The sequence below is a fragment of the Vigna umbellata genome, chromosome 8, assembly GCF_029865625.1.
Source record: "Vigna umbellata cultivar VRB3 chromosome 8, Vumbellata_1.0, whole genome shotgun sequence".
Lineage (NCBI taxonomy): Eukaryota > Viridiplantae > Streptophyta > Magnoliopsida > Fabales > Fabaceae > Vigna > Vigna umbellata.
In genome coordinates this window covers 36699631-36721780 of record NC_142172.1, presented here as the reverse complement: position 1 = coordinate 36721780, position 22150 = coordinate 36699631, and the positions used below count along the sequence as shown (strand labels likewise).

General features: G+C 28.3%; 2 protein-coding genes across 3 annotated transcripts; both read right to left on the bottom strand.

Moving 5' to 3' along the window:
* Positions 1–9479: 9479 nt before the first annotated feature.
* On the bottom strand, positions 9480–13921 carry LOC148194611 (uncharacterized). Of its 2 annotated transcripts, none has more exons than XM_088096577.1 (2): positions 13447–13921; positions 9480–10843 (listed from the first exon to the last, which is right to left on the bottom strand). In XM_088096577.1, the coding sequence occupies exons 1-2, from the start codon at positions 13843–13845 to the stop codon at positions 10673–10675; spliced, it is 570 nt and encodes a 189-aa protein (XP_087952703.1). In that variant the 5' UTR covers positions 13846–13921; the 3' UTR covers positions 9480–10672. The 2 variants fall into 2 exon arrangements, with proteins under 2 accessions (XP_087952703.1, XP_087952704.1); XM_088096578.1 differs by having other exon boundaries at positions 13412–13920.
* A 2095-nt stretch (positions 13922–16016) lies between these two features.
* On the bottom strand, positions 16017–19683 carry LOC148194610 (calmodulin calcium-dependent NAD kinase-like). Its single transcript, XM_088096576.1, has 8 exons — positions 19334–19683; positions 18678–18904; positions 18383–18444; positions 17957–18142; positions 17444–17573; positions 16730–17073; positions 16495–16639; positions 16017–16422 (listed from the first exon to the last, which is right to left on the bottom strand). Exons 1-8 carry the CDS (start codon positions 19518–19520, stop codon positions 16156–16158), a joined length of 1548 nt encoding a protein of 515 aa, XP_087952702.1. The 5' UTR covers positions 19521–19683; the 3' UTR covers positions 16017–16155.
* Between the last annotated feature and the right edge of the window lie 2467 nt (positions 19684–22150).

Sequence of the window (22150 nt, the reverse complement as noted above, 5' to 3'; positions counted from 1 at the left end):
TTGAAACTTTTTATTGTGTAAAATTTGATATATTTTTATTTTCAAATTTTAAAAATAAATTAATATAATCATTTTAATCAAATTATTTTAATTTATCAAAAGTGGTTTTAGTTAACATTAAAACAAAAACATATCAAATAATATAAACAACTCAAACATTAATATAAAATATATTTAATATATAAAAAAATAGAATAATTAAATAATAAAAATTATATCAATTCAATTTAAAAATTTAAAAACAAAAATAAAAATAAAAATAAATTTCAATTTAAAAAAATTAAAAATTAAAAATATATTTAACCTAATTTTTTTTCATTATCGTGTTAAAGTATGAAGGATTTAAAATAAAGTAGTATTTGCTGGAACCGAAATGGTTGGTACCAAGAGGCTAATATATCTTAGATATTGTATTTGGTTTGGAAATGAAATTTTTAAAAGGAAAGTAAAAACGATATATAGTATCTTAATAGTCTTTGTATTAATTTATAATTACTCTCTATGCTTAACTCATTAACTAAATTTAGTGATTACGTCATATTAATACGTAGGGTGGAGTAATTGTGGGACTAAAAAATTAAAAAAATCATAGTTCACGTTCTCACTACGCGTTAGAAACTGTTTTTGTGCAAGCAAAATTAATTGCATCAAACGCGTGATCTTGTCTCCTAGTAGTCACATCACACGTACACTAGTAATCACATCACACGTACACTAGTAGTCACATCATACGTACAGTAAATTGACTTACCTTTGCCAATATAAATGACCCGTACATGAAACATAACCTTCACTGATCCCTTATACGTGTCGAATGATCGTTAAAACAGTGCAGGACCTACCATAGACAAATTAATGAACAAATATTTGCTTTTTAAAATATCATTTAATTAAATGTAAACAAAAAACATGAAGAAACAATTTTTCAAGAGGTCTGCAACATCAAGGAATTTGAAGAACATTCTTCAAAAGCAACAGTGACAATGAGACTTAATCTAAGTCTAGGGGGAGTGATTTTTTTTTTTCGTTTTAGGAAAATATGCACGTATCATAAAAATAACAAAATCCTCTGTTAACGTTCGGTTTATAAAACTTGTGAAAAGAACAAATAAATTGCAAATAAAATAGTAAGATAAGAATTAATAATAAAATCATGGTAATTCAAATACGCTTTCAAAATTCATGAACACGTGGATATATTCTAAACAATTTCTATCATATATATTAATATATATATATATATATATATATATATATATAATGTATTTTCTTAATAAAAAATCATTTTAGTTAGATTTTAAATTTTCACTTTCTCACTCTGAAAAATTAGACGTATAATTTATTTTTTAGGAGTGATGTTATTTTTATCTTTTTTCAAAGAAAAATTAGATAAGAGAAATATTTCTCAACTCAAAAGGTTAGAAAAAACTATTTTCTACCCAATATGCTCTAAATTATAAAAGTAATCATAACATCAAGTTTTTATTAAGAAATGTGACATTTAGTGTCATTATTACGTTAAATTGTATTAATCCATTTTACTCTTATTTTTAATGGAGTCATATCACAACGTTAATAAAAAGTTAACCAGTCTCATTAAATGTTGTATTTGTTTTTGTTTTATTTTATCATGGGATGAGAGAAAAGGGGGACGAAGGTGAGAAAGGGAGGAAAGAAAACGTTAATTTTCATATTTGTACACGCCAAAGTATTTATTACTTGTGAAACCACATACTTTTGTTCGTCATGTTTCATGGAGTTTAATACAAACATTTGTGATTTGTTTTTGACAATCAAAACTCGTGGCTCTTTTCAATAACCACGTTTTGTCGTCGTGTGCTCATATAGTCACGAAATTAAAGAGAGAAATATCAATCAAAATAATGAATGACATAGATAATAAAGTCAAATAAATCCTTTAAAACAATTAGGCTTTGTTCTTTTGTAGGGATTTGGGGGAGATGATTTGAATGAATTTGAGTGGATTTGAGGGTAATTTTTTGTTGTTTTTTTGAGTGTATTTGTGGGTAATTGAAAATGGATTTGGAAGTAAAGTTTGTGAGAAATAGTATAGGATTTGATTGATGTGACAAATAAAAAAATTTGTTTAATTGATAAAAATTGAAGATTACCAAAATACCCTTAGTTATTAAAATAATATAAAATGATAATTATTAATATTATATTTAATTATAAAAATATTTGTAAAGAGTAAAAAATTAAATTAATAATAATAATAATAATATATTATTATTTATTATTTATTTTATTAATATTAATATTAATATTATTAATGTTAATATTAATATTAATATTAATATTCATGTTGATGCTAAGAATCTATTTCAATCAAATACATTAGGGTAAAATTGGAATTTATAACAATTCCTTACAAATCTGCGCTGGGTAGAGAAGATTGAAAATTTACTTCATCCCGCAAATCTACTCTTTTCATCGCCCGCAAATTTATCAAAACGAACATAAAACTCAATAGAAATCCATCATTGCAAATCATCAACAACAGTAAATACCTTAAAGCGAACACGACATTAGGCTTTGTTCTTTTGTAGTGATTTGGGGGAGATGATTTGAAGGGATTTGAGTGGATTTTTTAGGGTAATTTTTTTGTTGTTTTTTTGAGTGGATTTGTGGGTAATTGAGAGTAAATTTGGAAGCAAAGTTTGTGAGAATTAGTGTAGGATTTGATTGATGTGACAGATTTAAAAAATTAATTTAATTGGTAGAAATTAAAGATTACCAAAATGCCCATAGTTATTAAAGTAATATAAAATGTTATTTATTAATGTTATAGTTAATTGTAAAAATGTTTATAAAGAGACCAAAATTATAAATAATTTTTAAAATTAATTTTTAAAAATTATAAAATTTATAATGTAGTAAAATGAATTTATTTTTAAATGTAGTATTTGTTTGTAATATAATGTACTACCAAGTAGTATCAATTTATTTGTTACCAAAGTGATATCGATTAATTTTAAACAAACATATAATTAAACGAAGTTATAATATTATATGACCTAAAAAAAAGTATCAACATAATAACATACAAATATATTTGTAATAGTTCATGATGACCTTGCTTCAGTGAGGTATCGTTGCAATATAAAATGATAATTGTTGATGTTATATTTAGTTGTAAAAATATTTATAAAAGGAAAAAAAAATAATTATTAAAATTAATTTTAAAAATATAAAAAAATTGTAATTTTAGTAAATTGAAATAATTTTTTTAAAATATAATGTTTTTTTAATCTAATTTACTACTAAGTGATATGTTTTTTTTATTGAATAAAATTTAATATTTATGAAAAAATAAATCATTCACCGAAAATTAAACAATGATTTTTAAAATTCAATTTAACCTCAAACTTTTCTATTCAGGTTTAGAGAAAAACCTTGCCTTTAAATATAAATGGCATTTTAGAATAGAATGGTAAAGCGTCAAAAGGTGAATTTGGGGGTTCAATCTCTTTGCTTCAACCTCGTTTGGAAGAAGCATCAAGTAGCCTTTGTGCCCATGAAAAATTTTCATTGGTCCGTTCGATCGTGTTTAAAAGCAATTTGAATGAAAAATTGAAGGATGAAGGGATGGGATGAGATTCAATCTTCTTTATCTTCTTGATCGAGTTCCACGTTGGGCCATCAAGCTTCCTCTCGGTTCGGCCATCAAGCTTCCTCCCGATCTGTTCAACTTGGCCGAGTTCAACCTCAGGCTCCGACTCACCAGACCATCTTCTGCAAATACACACAGGAAGCGGGAATCGAATACCATGGAGAGGAACGAATACAACGACAACAAACCGAATCTCACAGGAGGGGAACCGAATATAGTGGCGAAGGAACCGAATACCCATTCAGTTTTCTTACTTGAGGTGGAACCGCATACAGTTCCCAAGAACTGAATACCACCATTGTTTCTCCTCTTTTGCATCTTCATTCTTCGTCTTCAACCTCTATTTTCTTCAATTTCATCCATCAACCTCATTAACATCAAGCCCCTTCTTGATCTTCATCTCCTCGGAATGGCTCTAACCTGCAAAAACAACAAAAAAATTCACAAAAAAACCATTAGATCTTATGACCTCATTTGCTGCTCACAACCAACAAAGTAAATATATATTTAACGTGTTAATTTTTTTCATGGTATTCTAGAAAGTTACGAGGACAAAAATGATATTTTGTTGAAAATCAGTGCAAATCACACCAAAATAGCAAGAGCGGATCTCGCAAATCATCGCAATTCCATCGTTGCAAATCATTGCAAATCAACTGAAACGAACACAATCAATCTCGCAAATCATCTCTCGCTTTTTCTCTTGAACAGTGAATTCCGCACAAGCGAACATAGCGTTAGTGATGCTTCTCTTTGTTTTCTCATGGTATGTTTAGTTTATGATTTTTTATAGATTTTATATTGAGAGATAAAATAAACTTTAACATATAAACTTATGTAAACTTTATTTTATAAATATTTATGTAATATTTAAATTAAATTTAAAGTTTAATTTTTTTATATTTTTGTATGTTGATTTTTATATTTGGGTCTTAGTTTTGAATAAAATCTATAAAAATATTTTGATATTCAAGTTAGTGTTTTATTTGAGTTTTTTTTTTAAGAGAGATTAGTTGAGAAAAACTAATCTTTTATCTCAAGTGTTCATCTATTTATATTTTTTCTTATAAGATAATTTACAATTCAAATGATTAAGGAAAGCTCAAATATGACTTAAGGTAATGATTTGTCCATAATCTTTACTGAATCGTGTTTGTGTACATGTTGTGTTAGTTGAGTCTTTGATTGTTATTAGTCAAGATTAAACATTTTTGACTTAAGTGTGTCTAAAATTTTATATGTCGTGATGTGAAAGTCTTACTTAATTATTGACATGAATATCCTACCATAAAAGAAAATAGTAAAAGTGTTAAGAAGTAAATTTTAAATCTATCCTATAAAATAATCTTGTAACATGATGTTTGTACTCACATATATATTTTAAATTGATATTGTCTCTATTTAATGAGATTTCTAACACACCCCTCACGTCGAGATATATACATATTGAATATGTGACTGCATATTAATAGGTGATTCGATAACCGCACATAAACTCATCATAAAATAAATTTGGTTAAGATAGACTCAAACTCAGAACTTTGATATCATATTAAGAAATAAATTTTAAATATAATTCAACCTTACAAAATTAGTTTATAAAATAACATTTACACCTTTTATATATATCAAATACACATTACCATGAATATCATTTCAAAATAAGAAAATATCATGCAACCTAATTAACAAGTTTCTAGTCTATATAAGACTTTTTAAATAAAATGTCAAATACAAGTTACCATGAATATCATTTCAAAATAAGAAAATATCGTGCAACCTAATTAATAATTTCTATGTAGTACAAGTATGATAATAAAAAAATTTAATGATATTTTAACAAAAATAAAATTATTAAATATGACTTATAGTTTTATTTTTATTTTTCAGACTACAGTTATAAACAATTCTTAAAAACGAATGTAGGTGGTAATTAGTTTTTTTTTTAAAATTAATTAAAGAGATAAAATTTGCTTTCACGTGGGAAAGCAAGTTTCGGCTTGAATTTGGTGATCCACGTGCTTTGTGGACTACTTGTTATCCTAACAAGTAAAGCTGTTTCAAAACTACTAAAATAAAATCGAATTTGATACAATTTTAAAAAGAGGAAAAATTATTATTTACACTTACGACTTTTAGAGTGAGGTAGTAAAATAATTTATATTTTAAATGTGAATAGATAGAAATATTAAAGCAAATAAATTCATTAACAAAATCAAATTTTCACTTTTTACACTATTTTTAATAATCACATACATTAATTATCATTTATCATTTATGGCTTTATTTTTAAAATTAATATTTGTAATTATTGTCACTGTCAAGCTGAATTATCGGAGTCATATGCATGGTATTCAGTAATTCAACAGAGGAGCTCCCACAAAGTTATTGAACCTGACCCATTGATTTGCTTTATTTTTCATAAATCATGTAATTGTAAACCTAATTTATTGATCAATTTGAAATATCATAGTAGTAACGAGCGCAGGTCATTTTGATTGAACAACATAAATATTTTGTGTTATAGTCATTTTACTTTTATTTTGTAATCACTTGTGTGTTTGTGATCTCTAACATACATATATAAAATATTTTCTTCCAATTTATCTTTGATCTCTCACGACTTAAATCCTCTCTCTGAAATATTTCTTTTTCTTGTAATATAAGATCATTATATTTGTAAAACATCACACACAAAAAATGCTATAAGCTAAATTTATTTTAAATAGATTCATATAAGCACATACTTTCACAACTTATCTATATAGGGAATATCATTCACAAATAAACTCATTCTTCTAATCATATCACAACAAAGAATCAAGTGTCCAACATCTCTCAATCTAATCAATTACCTCGCATGCCATAAAACATTGATATCACATCAACACAAACACTTCACTCTATTTTTGAAAGACTCGTGTATTAAATTAAACTCAAATAATATACTATACTCATTTCACTCTTCACAAAACAACAATATAATTAAATCAAACCTCTCATTCTAAATTCAAAAGTTATTATATATTAAACACAAATACTTTCTATACCAATTATCAACTTTAATGACCACCTCACCTTCAGATTCAAGTCCTTTAATATAGAGTATTAGAAGAAAAGGAAATGTCTTTCCTTGCCTAAATGAAGCTTCTTAACTCAAATTACGCTTCAAGAATCCTTACTCTAACAAGATGCAATACTTGTACATCCAAATAAGATGAAAGATCACATACTTTAACAGTCCTATAAAGGCTCAAATTTATCTTGAGCTTAACTGAGTCACATGCAAGCAACACATCCCATGTATGTATGTAAAGCTTCTAAAATGGTTTGAGAAAAGAGTAAAAGATGACTCTAGTTAAGATTATGATTTGATAGATTATACTTTTCTACACTAAGTTTTCTATGATAGATTTTAATTTTAAAAAATATGAATAAATTTGTTAGAATATAGAGAGAAATCTAATGGGAAAAAAAATAGTTTTGGAGAGTGCGTGATTTTTTACATAAATGCTCTTACAAAACCTTTTAATTACTTTTTAGGTATAATATTGAATATCCTACCTTCTAACGTCATTGACTATTGATGAAAAATTTATGAAATCACCTCAAATTATAGCAAATACCCACTGTACTGATTTTATTAATATACTGTTGATATATATTTATACATATACTTAAATTTTCTATATAATATTAATCTTTACTTTTATTAGATATAATATTTATTAAATTTTATAAACGTAATATTTTTATTTGTCATTCCTATATCTTTTGTAATTATTTTATTAACAACAATTTCTTAATATAAATTCAGTTAAAGAAATGTATGATTAATATACTATTATATATAATAAATATATCATATTTAGTAAATATAATAATTTATATTATATAAGAAAATTATCAGTATATACATAAGTAATATTTCAATATAATTAATATGATTGTAGGCTCTTATTCGATATACACTTAAACACTCATTTTGACAACCTAGTGTTATATACGTAGAAAACAATTAGCCATTATTTGGATTTGAGGAAAGTGGAAGAGAAAAATAAAAGTTAAACAAGGGAGAGATGAGAAAAAAACATTGGAGTTGTTTGATAAAATTGAAAGATAGTGGACAGAGAAAAATAACTAATAGAAAATATACAAAAATGCAAGTATATTATTTAAAGAAAAAATAATTATTAATGAATTAAATTTTAGCGCTTATATTTTTTTTAAGTGTTTTTATTTAATAGTGTCAAACTCAAATATCGATTAATATAGTATGAATGATTCGGAATTTTAAAAATATATGTTGGAGTACTGAACTCTTGCTTCAGTAACATGTGAGTTACACTGGCTCACTTACATGATCCTTATCCAACTTATTCTCGTTTAATTGTTTTATATTATAATAATAAAAGCTCTTTTCACATAGCTGTTAACCTCGTGTTTTACGAGGGTATTAAATATTTAAACATAATTAAGGTCTTGCTTTGAGTCTCATCCTCCAAATAGCTGTAGACATTTTTACTAAAGATTTTCTACTTAAACCATTCATCAGCAACTTTATCTAAGTCAGAGTTAGTATTTGGCTGATTCTTCTTCTACCTCCCTTTTTTTCTTCTTTCGAAATGTGAATATTTTGGAATCTGAAAATATATTTTAAAATATACATTTTGAAATGTTTTTTCAATACATTTTGAATTGTACCAATGAAAAAATATTTTTATATTTTTTGGATTGCTCAATTCAAAATACATTTTAAAAGAAAATTATATTCTAATCCAAAAGATATTTCTATATCCAAAACACATTTTAAAATACACATTTCAAAATACATTAAAAAAATTCATTTCAGAAAGTGCATTTCAAAATGTATTTCCAAATCCAAACATATCTCTCAAATTATATAATTTAGAATGTATTTTAAAAAAATAATTTTGAATTATACAATTCATAAACTATTTTTGAATTTGAAAATATATGTATTTTGAAATGCATTTAAAAATATATATATTTCAGAATACACATTTTGAAAAATATTTTCAAATCCAGAAATATATTTTAGAAGTATATACATTCTAAAATATATTAAACAAAAAAAATTGGATTGAGTGGATGAATTTCCTTCTTCCGGATTGAAGTTTTCACAGGCTCCTTCTTCTCCCTATCTCCATTTTGTCCACCATAAGAGACCCATTCACACTCTTCACACACAAACCAGTTAAAAAAAGAAAAACAGGGCACATAACATCTCTATTCTTCTTTACAATTAAATTCAATCTTCCTTAATAGTTTATAACTTTTTTTAACGAATGTTGTGTTTCCACCACTAACATCTCTCTACCATTGTCCCTTTATCTCATATATCCATATATCTATTATGATTAATAAAAGGCATTTTGTGACATATAGTAAAACAAGTAAGAATGGTAATAACACAATAAATAATAGGTTGTTTGCAATGTACTGTATATTTAGATAAGATAAAAAGATTTGAAAAGTGTAAATAAAATTATTAAAGAAAATTACTTGTAGTAATTATAAGAGTAAAATAGTACATGCAACTCTAAAACGACTTATCTATTTATATAAAGTTACAAATAATAATAATAATAATAATAATAGTAATAAAATGTATGAGAGGTTAAATAATAATCACGAGTTTGAAATTTAACAGTAATTTCGTAAAACAAAATAATTGTGGTCTATTTTTCCTTTTTGAACCGAATATAGTTCGCTAATAAGAGATTTGACAAGTGACGGGATTTAAGGTAGATTATTCAAGTTCAGCGTTCTAAACTATGCGCCACAAACATGGACAGAGGAAATAAAAAATAAAAATAGGAGATGAGAAAGAAAGAAGGATAATAAACTGTTTGTATAAAATGTAATTCAAGCCATCTACATCAATAAACAATCAACCAACAAATTTTGGTTTCACTTACTCATAATCCGTCATTTTCATTTTTGTTGAGGGTGTTAGCAAAATGATGAAGATGAAGTTTTGATGATGTCCAAATCAAGTCAAGAACAAACAAGACTCATGAAGAATGATCTTTGAAGACTTGTAACCTCTTGTAAAAATTTGTATGATCATAGGAAAATTAGTAGTTTCTTGTATGTATTCAAAAGTGATGTAAAAATAAATCAAGAGCAAAATCTGTGCAGTGTTAATCGATTAACAAGGGGTGTTAATCGATTAACGTTAATCGATTAACAGAGGGCGTTAATCGATTGTTCCAGAGGCAAATGGCGAAGCACAGCATTTCAGTGTTAATCGATTAACAAGGGGTGTTAATCGATTAACGTTAATCGATTAACAAGGGCTGTTAATCGATTAACATAGTTACCGTTTGAAAAACTAGCCGTTTTTAGAGACGTTGAAGTATCCGTTGGGTTGTTAATCGATTAACCACTGTAGCTAATCGATTAACACAGTCAGAAAGTCTAAAAGCGAAAATGGAGGAGCCTTTGGATGAGTCTATAAATAGACTCTCATTTTCTCTCAAATCCAACTCTTCCCTTGTGCTCAAGTACTCTGAACTATTGTGAGAACTCTGTGAAATTACTGAAGCTAAGGAAACTCTTGTCTGCAAAGTCCTGAAGTGGTACTGCGGTGACAGAGGAATAGCTTGATCATCCTTGGTGTGTCTGAGGAAGTGTCTGGAAGAGAATCATCCTTCGTGAAGCATTCGAAGGAGGTGATCATCCTTTGTGAAGATTCAAAGGAGGTGTAAGTTCATCTCTTGTGGTTTCAAGAGAGGTGGTAATTTCTAAACTGTTACAAATTGTTTTTCTGTGTGACTAATATTTGTAATAGTTTTGTGATAGTGAAAAAGTTTTATCTTATTTGAGATAAGCGACTGGACGTAGGATCCTAGTGATCTGAACCAGGATAAAATACCTGTGTAATTTTTCTCTTTCCCTTACTCTGTTATTTACGTTAAATTATCTGCTTAGTAAGAAATTAAGAGAAAAATATTAAAAAGGGATAATATTTAAATATAACCAATTCACCCCCCCTCTTGGTTTGTTTCCACGCTAACCATTCCGCTGCAGCCGCTCTGACAGAGGGCGCTTCATTTTGAGAAGATGGGAGATTCCTGCAATAACGTGTAAACGACTGCTCGGGACACCTGTCTTTGCCAGGGCCTTGCCATTGTGGTCGAGAAGCACAAAACAAGGAACATAGCTAACATCATAATGAAGGAGCTGCGATACGAACATTCAAAACCAAGTCAGCAAGAAGTAATGAGAACAAAATGGATTCTCCTGATATTAAACAAATAAATAACATGTTCAATGATTTCTATACAACATTATCCTTCAGGAATCAGAAGATAGAAAAAAACACCAAAATGAAGGTAATACAATAGTACTGAGAGCTTGAACTATTTCAAAGGAATTTCAAGTAAATAGATTTTTTCAAGGTCAACATAATTTCTACGAATAGCAAGCTGAGGTATTTAAACAAAACTTCCAACTGCTTCCTAAATTTGAAATTCTACTGTTTCCATCAAGAAAAAGATAAAGGCTCATGTATCTTCTCTATTGAAAATGTATATTACTTTATAATTAAAATATGTAATATGTTCTTCCAGATCCTTCCAAAAAACTGATGTTTCTTCACAGAACCATCATCTCAAGTTTCACATGGGAATACGCCGAAATCACATTTCTACAGAAACTATATACACCGAAGGACATATATGGAAAATGGATCTAGAAAATTAAGTATATGGTGATAATTTTTGGCTGAAGTGTGATCCTAGGATGGATGTCTTAGTTTGGACAAATTTGGGCATTGCCCATTCATCAATTTTTATTAGTATACGGTGATAATTGAGATATTCAAGGAAGCAGCATTTTTTCAGTTGAAAGGTAAGGTTAAACATGGAAGCAGCATCAATGCATGATGTACATAATCCAAGACAAGATACTGGGTTAAGGCCAATTTAAGCAGAAACAGTAGTGCAAATAAAATTTGCATGGTTTGCTTGCATGTAGAGGTCATTCTGAAAGAATGAACAAAAAAAAAAAGGCCAAAGTTACAGAGATGAAGAGACGACAAAACAATACTTCTTCAAAGGGATATATTGACCACAATCACATTTGAGGAAAACAAAATTGACAAACAGGTCTGCATCTTGAAGAGGTAAAAAGCATGGCTTGGAGCAGGAGACAGAGTCACAGAACGTCAACCTAATGGCTTAGTCAGGTCTGCCCAAACGTGGTTCAGCATAAAATGAATAATTATCTTATTATTTGCTAAACCCCCATGCCCCATTAAATTCTTCCTAATAACCAAACTGATATGTAAGTTTATACACAACAATTAAAGAAACAGAACAATATAAAATAATTACAAAACATCAAACCAAAATTTATATTCTTCACAGTCCAATGGCATATAAACCAATCTCCATAACAGAAAAAACATAGCTAACATCATAACACCTATGCTGTTGCGTGGCTGCATGGTATTGTCCATACTACTCTAGAACAGTTATTGTAAAAGTATTATTCTAGTCGTTTAGTTCCTATTCATGAAAATTATTTTATATACTAGAATTAGATCTATTGCAATAGATAGATATTATTTTTATCAAGGGTTTCTGTTAAGAAAAGGGTTTAATTGCTGTAACTTAGTTTCATTTTCCCAGAACTGTAATAGGTTATTTTTTATTTTTCCTACATGCTTGTTAGAAGAACAGCCTTCTTATCTGTCTCCCAGATTTACTAGTTCATTTTTTCTGTCTCTTCCATTATACTAAATGGCCATTATTATTCTACAACAATCCAGTAACAGAAATGAAGTGAAGCAATAACACTCAGCATCATGAACTCTTGTACGAAAAAAATGTCAGTTGGATTTACCAAGCCCAGGAAATAACTCGGATGCACAGAATGCTCATGCAATTTATGCAACCAAACAGAAACCTTGGCTGAGATGAAGTTTGATCCCATGTGGGGATTCTCAAAGGCCAGCAAAAGCCAAAAAACATTCTGCTTCTGAAACCCACATAGCAAATACTGAGTTTTTTTTTTTTATTTCTTACTACTAAAGGTTTGCAGAAATCAGTAACAATCAATCAGAACTTCCTGAAGGTACTATTCAAATATATTGCTCCACCAGCCAACGATGTTTCTCAAGATAATTTTGAACAATGAAGGCAGATCTGAAATCATTAATGAATAGCCTATCTGATAGGTAAAAAGGAAAGACAACCTAATGATACAAACCAGTGTTTTTCTCCCAATTCCACTCCAAACTAAGAGTGATATCTTTTCTTTTTATTTCTTTGTATACCCAATCATCTCTAAGCTTATCTAACTAACTGGTGCAACTAACACATGCTAACCCGCTTTTCATTTGGGTGTCGTCAGTGGAAACTACAGGTTTTCAAGTATCATGATTTAATTCTTTGAGCATAAAAATGAAAATTACCAATTGATGGGAATTTTTTTATAGGGGATGAACATTGAAAAATATAGTTATTCCACATGATTCATGTTTAAACTGAAGATGAAAACTTAATGAACAATGTCTTTATTTCTTAAAGTAGTATTCAATCAATAACATTATAGTCATGGTCTGGGTCAGCCGCATTCAGATGTTGTTCATAATTTAGAGTATAGCCTTACTCACTATGCAAAAACATAATTCAGAGTTTAGGATGAATTATATAACACAGAAATTAAGAAATTAGCTTCTAGAATAAATAATGTGGAAAAATTCTACAGTTTAGTTTATTTTCACACACACATATATAGACACACCTGCATTTTAGTTTGTGAAAAGGTCCATTTGATACCTCAGGTAGCCAATTGGGATTCTCAGCATCAGCCATGACAATATTGAGCCAGTGAGAGTTCCGGGTTTCGACTTCGGAAACAAATTTGAACAGGGAATTACAGAGCCTGCACTTGGCTGAGTAGAATTCCACCAAAGTCGCCTCCTTGGCGCTTGCCAGAGCCGAAGCAAATGCCCTCTGTTCTGCCTCCGACTGTGTGAGAGTCGTTTTCTTTTTCCAACCTGAAACAGAGCTCGCAAAATTGAAAGGTATTAAACCAAGGTTTTGGAGAGATTTCAATGGCCAAGGACCCTCAAACTTGCAGGGACCAGGACTAGAATTAGGGTTTGTTTCATTCCATGGCCATTTCAGGTAAAACATTTGTTTAGGTTTAGGATTGGGAACAGAAATCGAATCCATTAAGCCACATCAGAGACTACAAACAATAGTCAAATAGCTAGTATAGTCGGATAGATATCATAAAGAAATGACAACATCCTTCCATAAAGACGATGAACTTTTTATAATTTTAATATAAATTATTTTAATTATGAAATAATAATAATATAGATAATGATTTAGATAAATTAATGTATGTACATTAATATTTATTCAATAAATATTGATAACTCCGTACCAAAATCTGGTAAAGATAATTATAAGGCTAAGTGTTGCTATTTAAACTGACAGGATGACGAATAATAAAAAAATAGATTTAAAAATAAAGTTTTTGAATCATGATCGTAGTTTATTATGAAAAACTGTAAAAAATACGTGTTTGGTTTATAAAACTGCATTTTAGATTCAAAAATCGGTTATGCATAAAAAGAATATTAGCACCTTACAACATTAGTTAGTCAAATATGAAAAATGGTGTGGTTTCTTCTAAATGTTTATTTTTTTGGAAATAAGAATAAAAGAAGATAACAAGAAAAAACTAAAAATATATTTTGAAAATTTTGAGACCAACAAATATTAATCTCGCTCTTTGTATTTTCATTCAAACTGGAAAATCAAGGGCAACATAGTTTAAAAGAAAGATTAGTTTGAAAGTTTTGATACTTCTAAATTATTTGAAAATGAGTGTCCTGTAACACAGATGACCTAACAAATACCAAAAAGAAAATAGTGAAAACGTATTTTTAAGTTATTTTTTAAGAAATAAAGATTCAAGTAATAAAACAACACATACGATCGCACGAAAAATTGTACTTTTAATTTTGGATATTGGACGACATGGACCACCGTACAAACATCCAAAAGAAATCAGTGAAAAATTATTTTTTAAATTTTAATCTTTATAGTTTTTATATTTTTTATTGTTTTAAAAATTTACATTTATTATTGTTTAAAGCAGTTTTATTTTCATGAATATTGAGTAAAAAGAGTACAAAATTTTAATTAGTGAGAAAATAAAAACATAGATGTATATGTAAAATATAGGGCATAACTAAAAAGAGGGATAAAACTGGAAGACAAAGTGGGTGGGCAGCGGAGGGTAAAAGCAAATAAAACATACAGGGATGCGAGATAGTGAATGCGTGGTGCGGTGAGCAATTAAATGTGTGGTGTGTATAGTGACAGCCGAAACAGAGTAAAACAGTGGTGTCTGTGCAGTGAACATGAAATGCATAAAGTAAAGTAAATTATGAACATGCCCACAAATAAAAATAAAATATACAAGGGATGGGGGTTAATTTATATGGGAGTGCATGGCGTGAAATGAAAAAAGCAGCCCACTTATCTTTCTTTCTTCTTTGTTAAAAAAAACAACGGTATTACTTCCAGCACCCTATTAGTCCAGATTTCATTTTTTTCTGAATTCATTAAAACAAATTTGGAATTCATTAAAGGTATTATATGGTTCATTAAATTATTTTCAAAAGTAATTCAGTACCTTTGCTTCTCTTTGCCTTCTGAAAAAAAAGCCTTATAACTTAGAAAATGATGGATTATTTATACTGGATGATTCTGCTTGTGTGTGAATGTCGTTAAATCCTTCCCAAAATCTGTTTACAACTCACTGTGTGTTTCTTTGTCTTTACTCTCTGTGTTGTGATTTTGTTTCAAAAGAAATCTAGTATTGTGGGAATGAGGAGAACTCGTGTGAGTATAGGTTGAAGATGATTGTCAGATATTGTGAGTGTGTGTTTTTATTTTTTGTGTGTAGAGAATTAGGAGTTTTGGATGATGGTAGTGGACGAATGAATCTCCTCTCCCACCAAATGGAAGTTTTGTTTTGTATATGAATGAGGTTGTATTTTAAAAAAATAGAAAGTCCTGATAGTTACGAAGAATGAAGGAAGACTGCTCCCTCCTCTTTGCACATTTTGCTAATTACCGGATTCACATTGTATTGGGAGTGGTAAATTTTAGGTGTGGTGGAAAGCAAAACGGTGGTGAGAAAACTTAACACTACGGACTATTGAGCCTAATTTTAGAAAAAGGGGTGTAGAAACTGAAATAAAATAGAAAATGAATTGGGCTTCCAGCCATTATGAAAGGCATATAGGAAAGGTGGAGATATACAAAACTAATTAATTATTCCATCATGTTTTTTTCAAAAAATTTATTATTCTCCCTTTTCAAATTTTGTTTTATACCGCTTATAAGCTGCATCAAATAATTGACTTATAGATGTTACCATGAAAACGATACAGTGATCTTTCCTGTCTTAAATCCATACTACTAACAAATATCAAACTAAACCTCAAAACCTATAGTGATAGTTTAATGCTGCTCCAACGTATCACAAAATAATTTGGTCATATATTTTAATGATCTCTCTATTCTTTCAATGGAGTTCTTCAATTCCATTTGATCACGTTTTCTTGAAGGTGATAGAACAACAATCTTACTCCAAACAGAATCAGGTTCCATTATGCGATTGGATTTCTTGTTAAGTTCGTAGACGGAATCAGCTTCAACATTCAAATCGCTCAATTCTTTTAAGAGCTTGGTTTTTTTATCCTCATCATGGAAGATGCTCCATATAACCTGTTATGTATTACAAATAAATTGTTATTTCCATTACATGTTAATATTCACATAGTAAAATTAAACTCTCACATTTGGTGGACTACCAACAAAATCTGCGCCGCTGAGTATGGCTTTATCAACAAGATCACAATATCTTGGAAATGCATTAGCAAACATTTTGTGATATTTCAACTGTGAATTTACGTTCACTGCACTCCTTGTTATTATAGCTTTGCTGTCAAAATTTCAATGGCAATGTTAATCATCAAACCAATAAAAAAAATTACCTAATTAGTAACATGGTACAACTCACAAACATGTATACCTAATGATTTTAACCATAGCAAGATAACTCTCACAAACCATGCCAAGTAGGAAAATTTCATAAGGCTTTTGTGTGCATGGTTCTCCGTTAGAAATTCCTTTTGATTGATTTTCTTCTTCTGTGTCATGTAATTTCTCCCAGTAATTTTCAGTGACGGTTCCATCTTCAGCTACTTTATATCCTACTCCCATTCGATATCGGTATTTGTGAATATTTCTTGCCATGACAATAGTCTGCTTTACAAACGACTCACATGATAATGTATCAACCATGATTACATCTCGACCCTCGTTTAGAGCTGTCACAAGCTTAGATAATGCAACATGGGTGGAAGATTGATGCATCTGTTCAAATTTTAAGTAAAAATAACTCATAAGAATCTAACATATCTCAGTCATTTGGTAATATAACTAAATTCAAAAGAAAATTTATATGAACATGAAAGTTCTTAAAATCTAATATGGATTTATATATACAGTCTGTCACATGGTGCACATATAACATCAGGTTAAAGGAAAAATAACATGAAGTAGATAGACGTGGAGGAAAAAAGATATATGGATTCAACTTTTTTCACTGACATTTAAAAAATATAAGATTAGTTCAAAAGATTTAAAAGGAATAATGGAAAAGATTCTAGATTCAATTTTTCCTAACAAGTAACATTTATTATAAAAATAAAAATAAAAAATGAAGGTGTTCACACAAACATACCAATTCAGCAGTTTGGAGCATGTCATCATGGTGAACTCTTGAATTAAGGGCCATATATATGATTTCAGTCTCATTAAAGACATTTGTCTCAACTACCACAGGATTTTTAGCTCCTTCATAGCAAAATATTCTGTCAAAGCCATTTGATACGTATAAATAATTTTACTTAGATATGCAAAACTAAGTTAGAACACAAAATTTCTTTTATACTTTAATATTGAATTTAGAGTGTTATGATTCACGAGTGTTCATTGCAGAGTCTATTCTATAACAAGATAAACACTACTCAGATTAATTTATATGTTATATGAAGTAGTGAGATCCATCCTCTATATAGTGAGATAAACATTTACGAGTGTCAAATACTTGGACTAGAGTGCTATAATTAGTATTTTATGAAATTTGTGTTTTAATCATTGATACACAATTTAATTATTTTTGCACTAAACAAATTTTGCAAAACTATAAGTATCATAGAATAATAATTTTGCAGGATTGAAAGTTGAGTAATACTCTCTAATAATATCTTCAAAGATAAAAGTCTTTTTGGTTCCCATGCCACCTCCTATAAGTAGTAACACCGGACGCCTTTCACTGAGTATCTTCGTATCCGTGTCATGATTTGTTGTTTTCACCTGCATATTCTTGCTTACCTTTTCAAACCTTTGTTGTCTTTGAACCCTTTCAAACCTTTGTTTTCTGTGAACACCACACCATATTAGCCAAACAAATATTATATATATATATATATATATATATATATATATATATATATATATATATATATATATATATACTTATTTTCGCATTACATTCCCCTCAACCTAGAAAAATATATATATTAAAACTATAAAAACTTTTAGCTCCATCATAATATGGTGACATTAATTTGAACTACCTTAGAAAATATTGTAAAAATTAAGATTAATATAATTTTACCTCATAACTTCCAATATAATTTTCTTGAATTTTTTTGTATGTGGAGACTCTTCCCTTAAAGCCTATATATAAAAAAAATATGATTAACGCATTAGAGAGAATAATATAATGTCATAATTTATTTTGGAAGGGTCACATCAACTTTATTATTTATCAATATCTGTTTCCATTTTATTTACGAACTTTATATATATATATATATATATATATATATATATATATATATATATATATATATATATTTAAAGAAGAAAAAAAATATTGGTAAATGAAGAAGGTAAGTTAAGATAAATACCAAACTAATGAGATGTGTAACTTGATTCCAGTGAAATGCTAAATAAGTGTTAACGCATCTCTCAATCTCATCTATGAGTTTCGTATATAAATCCCAAGGATAGCCATAGACACTACAAATGTATTCAAAGATATTTTCATCACATTCTTTGGATCTTTTCAGAAAGTCTTGGGCCAATATACATAATACTGGAACTTCATTAGCATCTTTAAATCCAATCTGTCTTGCTGCAACCACATCATTAAATAAGATAGTCAAAACATTATATAACATACCTTACCCTTGTGTACACGTGTCTTCACATTATGCATTATAACCCTTGAAGAAAACCTGTTTTAAGGTTGTTATACTTGGAACTTTTCCAATAACTAAAAAGGTATCCATTTTAATGTAGAAAATGATTGTAGACACACTAAAAAAGTGCATGAACATTTAATATAAAAAGAATAAAACATAATAAATTTATACATGAACATTGAATATAAATATAATAAAATAATAAATTTATAAGTTAGGTAAATAGAAAGATAGATAAATTGAAAAAACAAATATATAATAGACAATGTACATAAAATCATGATATATGTGTATTTTTCTTTTAATTAATTCCATAGGTGAGAATAAGGAAATTGAAAGTCACAAATTAAACATTATACCAACGTAGTGGGAGAACTTTTCAATCTCTATAAGATCGTTAGATTTCGTCTTTTTTAGGAGTGGAATCAACTTCTTCTGCTTTCTAACTATCTTTGCACGTCGTCTCGCATGTCGTCGGTAGGTTGTGGTGAGAGCGACGACAATTAATCCGGCAACAGAGGCAGCTAAAACTTGTAATAATTTCATTTTCTTTAAAACTCAAATCCTAACTATTTGTTTAGGTTTACAGGTAAAACTGGCAAAAGAATCTATTAATTTGGTTGCTTTATAACTATAATTTGTCACTGTTCGCCTTTTTCTTAGGTTTTTTTTATTATACATATATAAGTCTAAATTTTAACAAATCACGACTTCCGGATCTCAACCACCAAGGCATGACAATTAATAACCACAAATTAAATAGTATGTTCTTCACTTCAAGCCACATGTTATAATAAAAATAAAAGAGAATTATCACACTTATGAAGGGTTTTACTAGCACTCGAGTCTCATTCTTGTTCAAACTCCTCTTATAATGTAGGGGCACAATCCACTTGTTATTCTTGGCATTCATAAGCTTCAAAACAGCAGTTGGTTTAATCAACTTCACCACTTTTACGGGAAGTAACGTATATTATTTTCTCAATTAAGCTTTTATAATTTTTTTAAAATAGACTCAATCTTTATTTCATTATATTGAAATTTATATTCCTTTTATAAATATCACATGTCATATTATAGTATTTTTGTTTTTTTAATTATTTATTTATCACTTTTGTTTATTTTAAGTTTTGTTAACTTGTCAATATTGTTAGTGTCAAGTATTAGTGTTAATAATATCATATATCTATGTCTTGTATTTAACTTATTTTCTATATTTATTTTTTAACTTAATTAAGTACCAATTTTTTTTATGTTGTTGACTTTTTTTTTTGGTTTTGTGTATGTTCTAAATATGTTTTGTAAAATATACTTTATTCCTTTCAAAGATTGGAATTTCATAACTCCTAATTAATTAGTGCAAAAAATGTTTTTCGAAATCACTTAATAGATTTTGGTTTCAAGAGAAATAAAATCTTTCAAAATGATATTTTAGAAATATTTTATGATATTTTTGAAATATTTTTCCTAACTATAGTTTTGGTTCTAAAATAATCAAATCACATACTAGTACATGTTTTGGTTATTTAAAAAACCAAAATCCATCACAAAATTTCAAAAGTGCCATTATTATTTTTTAATTCTATCTCTTTGTCAGATAATAGGTTTCGATTTTACAAATAATGGAAGTCTATTGCTTTAATTATAAAATCAAATTATAATAAAATTATCATATGTTATAAATTTATCCTCACTGTTAAGGGTCTGGCGTCCAACACTAAAACATTTTAAAATTTAAGTTTTTGTGCGATTCCAAAGGCACCTAACATGAGTATTTGCTTCAAATTAATCTTTTATTGTCCCAAAACATGTTTCTTTGAGTTCATTTTTCATATATTTAGAACTCTACTAAAGACATTTATTTCATTATGTCGCTTAGAACTCTTTTGTTTTCCTCTACAATTGGGAGACACCGATTTCCATTTCTCCATTGCTAGTACGAAGACGAACGTCACTTCATTTCTTTATCATTATTGCACTCATGAGGTGTCATTTTCGCCACAATTGCAGTCGTCTCTATTCTTGCTCACCTTGTTCCATTTCCATTGTTGGCTTACTCGTTCGTTTTCTCTCCTTGCTTTTTTTTTTGTTTCGTTAAGGCTCCTTGTGTTCTTCTTAAAATACACATTTTGTGTTGTCATTTGTGTTCAGGTTTTGCATTCAGGTCGATTTTTTGTAGCACTTGTTTCTTTGTTTCGAAGTGTTTTTTCCATTGTTGCATGACCTAGCTTATGCGTTTCTAGGTTCTTCAAAATTTATATAGTTTTCTATGTTGTTAATATATTTTTGATATGTTTGGTTTACGTTTGGATTTTTCTTATTGTTTTAGTTTTGTCTAAATTCAAAATCTGGACAGAAAAAAAAACAATTTAAAAAACTTATAGAATAAGTTTTGGTTATAGCAAAAACCAAAGTATGTAATGAATAATAGGCTTTGAAAATAACTGAAGCATATTCTCTACCACAAGTTTTTCTTTTTTATTTCAATCTTTTTTTAATTGCTTTTGGTTTCGATTGTGAAAACAATAAAAGTCTATCTTGAAAATACATGTTACTATTAAAAACCAAAGCCAAAAGCTTCATTTCTTTATCTCATCTGAATATATGTTGATTGAGAAACTAAAGTATAATGTTGAAAAAAATTAGTGTGAAAACCATTTGCTAAACTAGTGACTCTTGTTAATTTGTTTCCTATTCTCACCTTTGGGTTCCTTTTCCAATAGCTTTCAAACAATGGTGTTGTGTTCTCTTCTTCCATCATACATAACTCACTAATAATCTCTTTGCTGATAAAACAAAAAACAAAGAAAAAAACTAATAATCTATTCATTCCCTTTTAATGAAGATCAAATAGTCTCTAATGTATTATACTCTAACTTCTGTCATTAAAGTTAAGTTTGTTGGATCTCATATAACCACTTTTTATCATTCATATTTGTGTTAATGGTCATATCTTTCTATTCTTCGTCTAAATCATTCATCAAGATTTGTGGTTATCATCGTTTTTACGTTCTAAGTTCATTGGCTTGAACAAATTTCACATATATTAGTCTATGCTTGATATTATCATAATTTTTATTTTGTTTATTTTTATCTTTTATTGATATTTTTATTATTATCTTTTTAAATAATTAAGGATTTATTAAATAAATTTAGAAAAGATAAGTATTTTATAT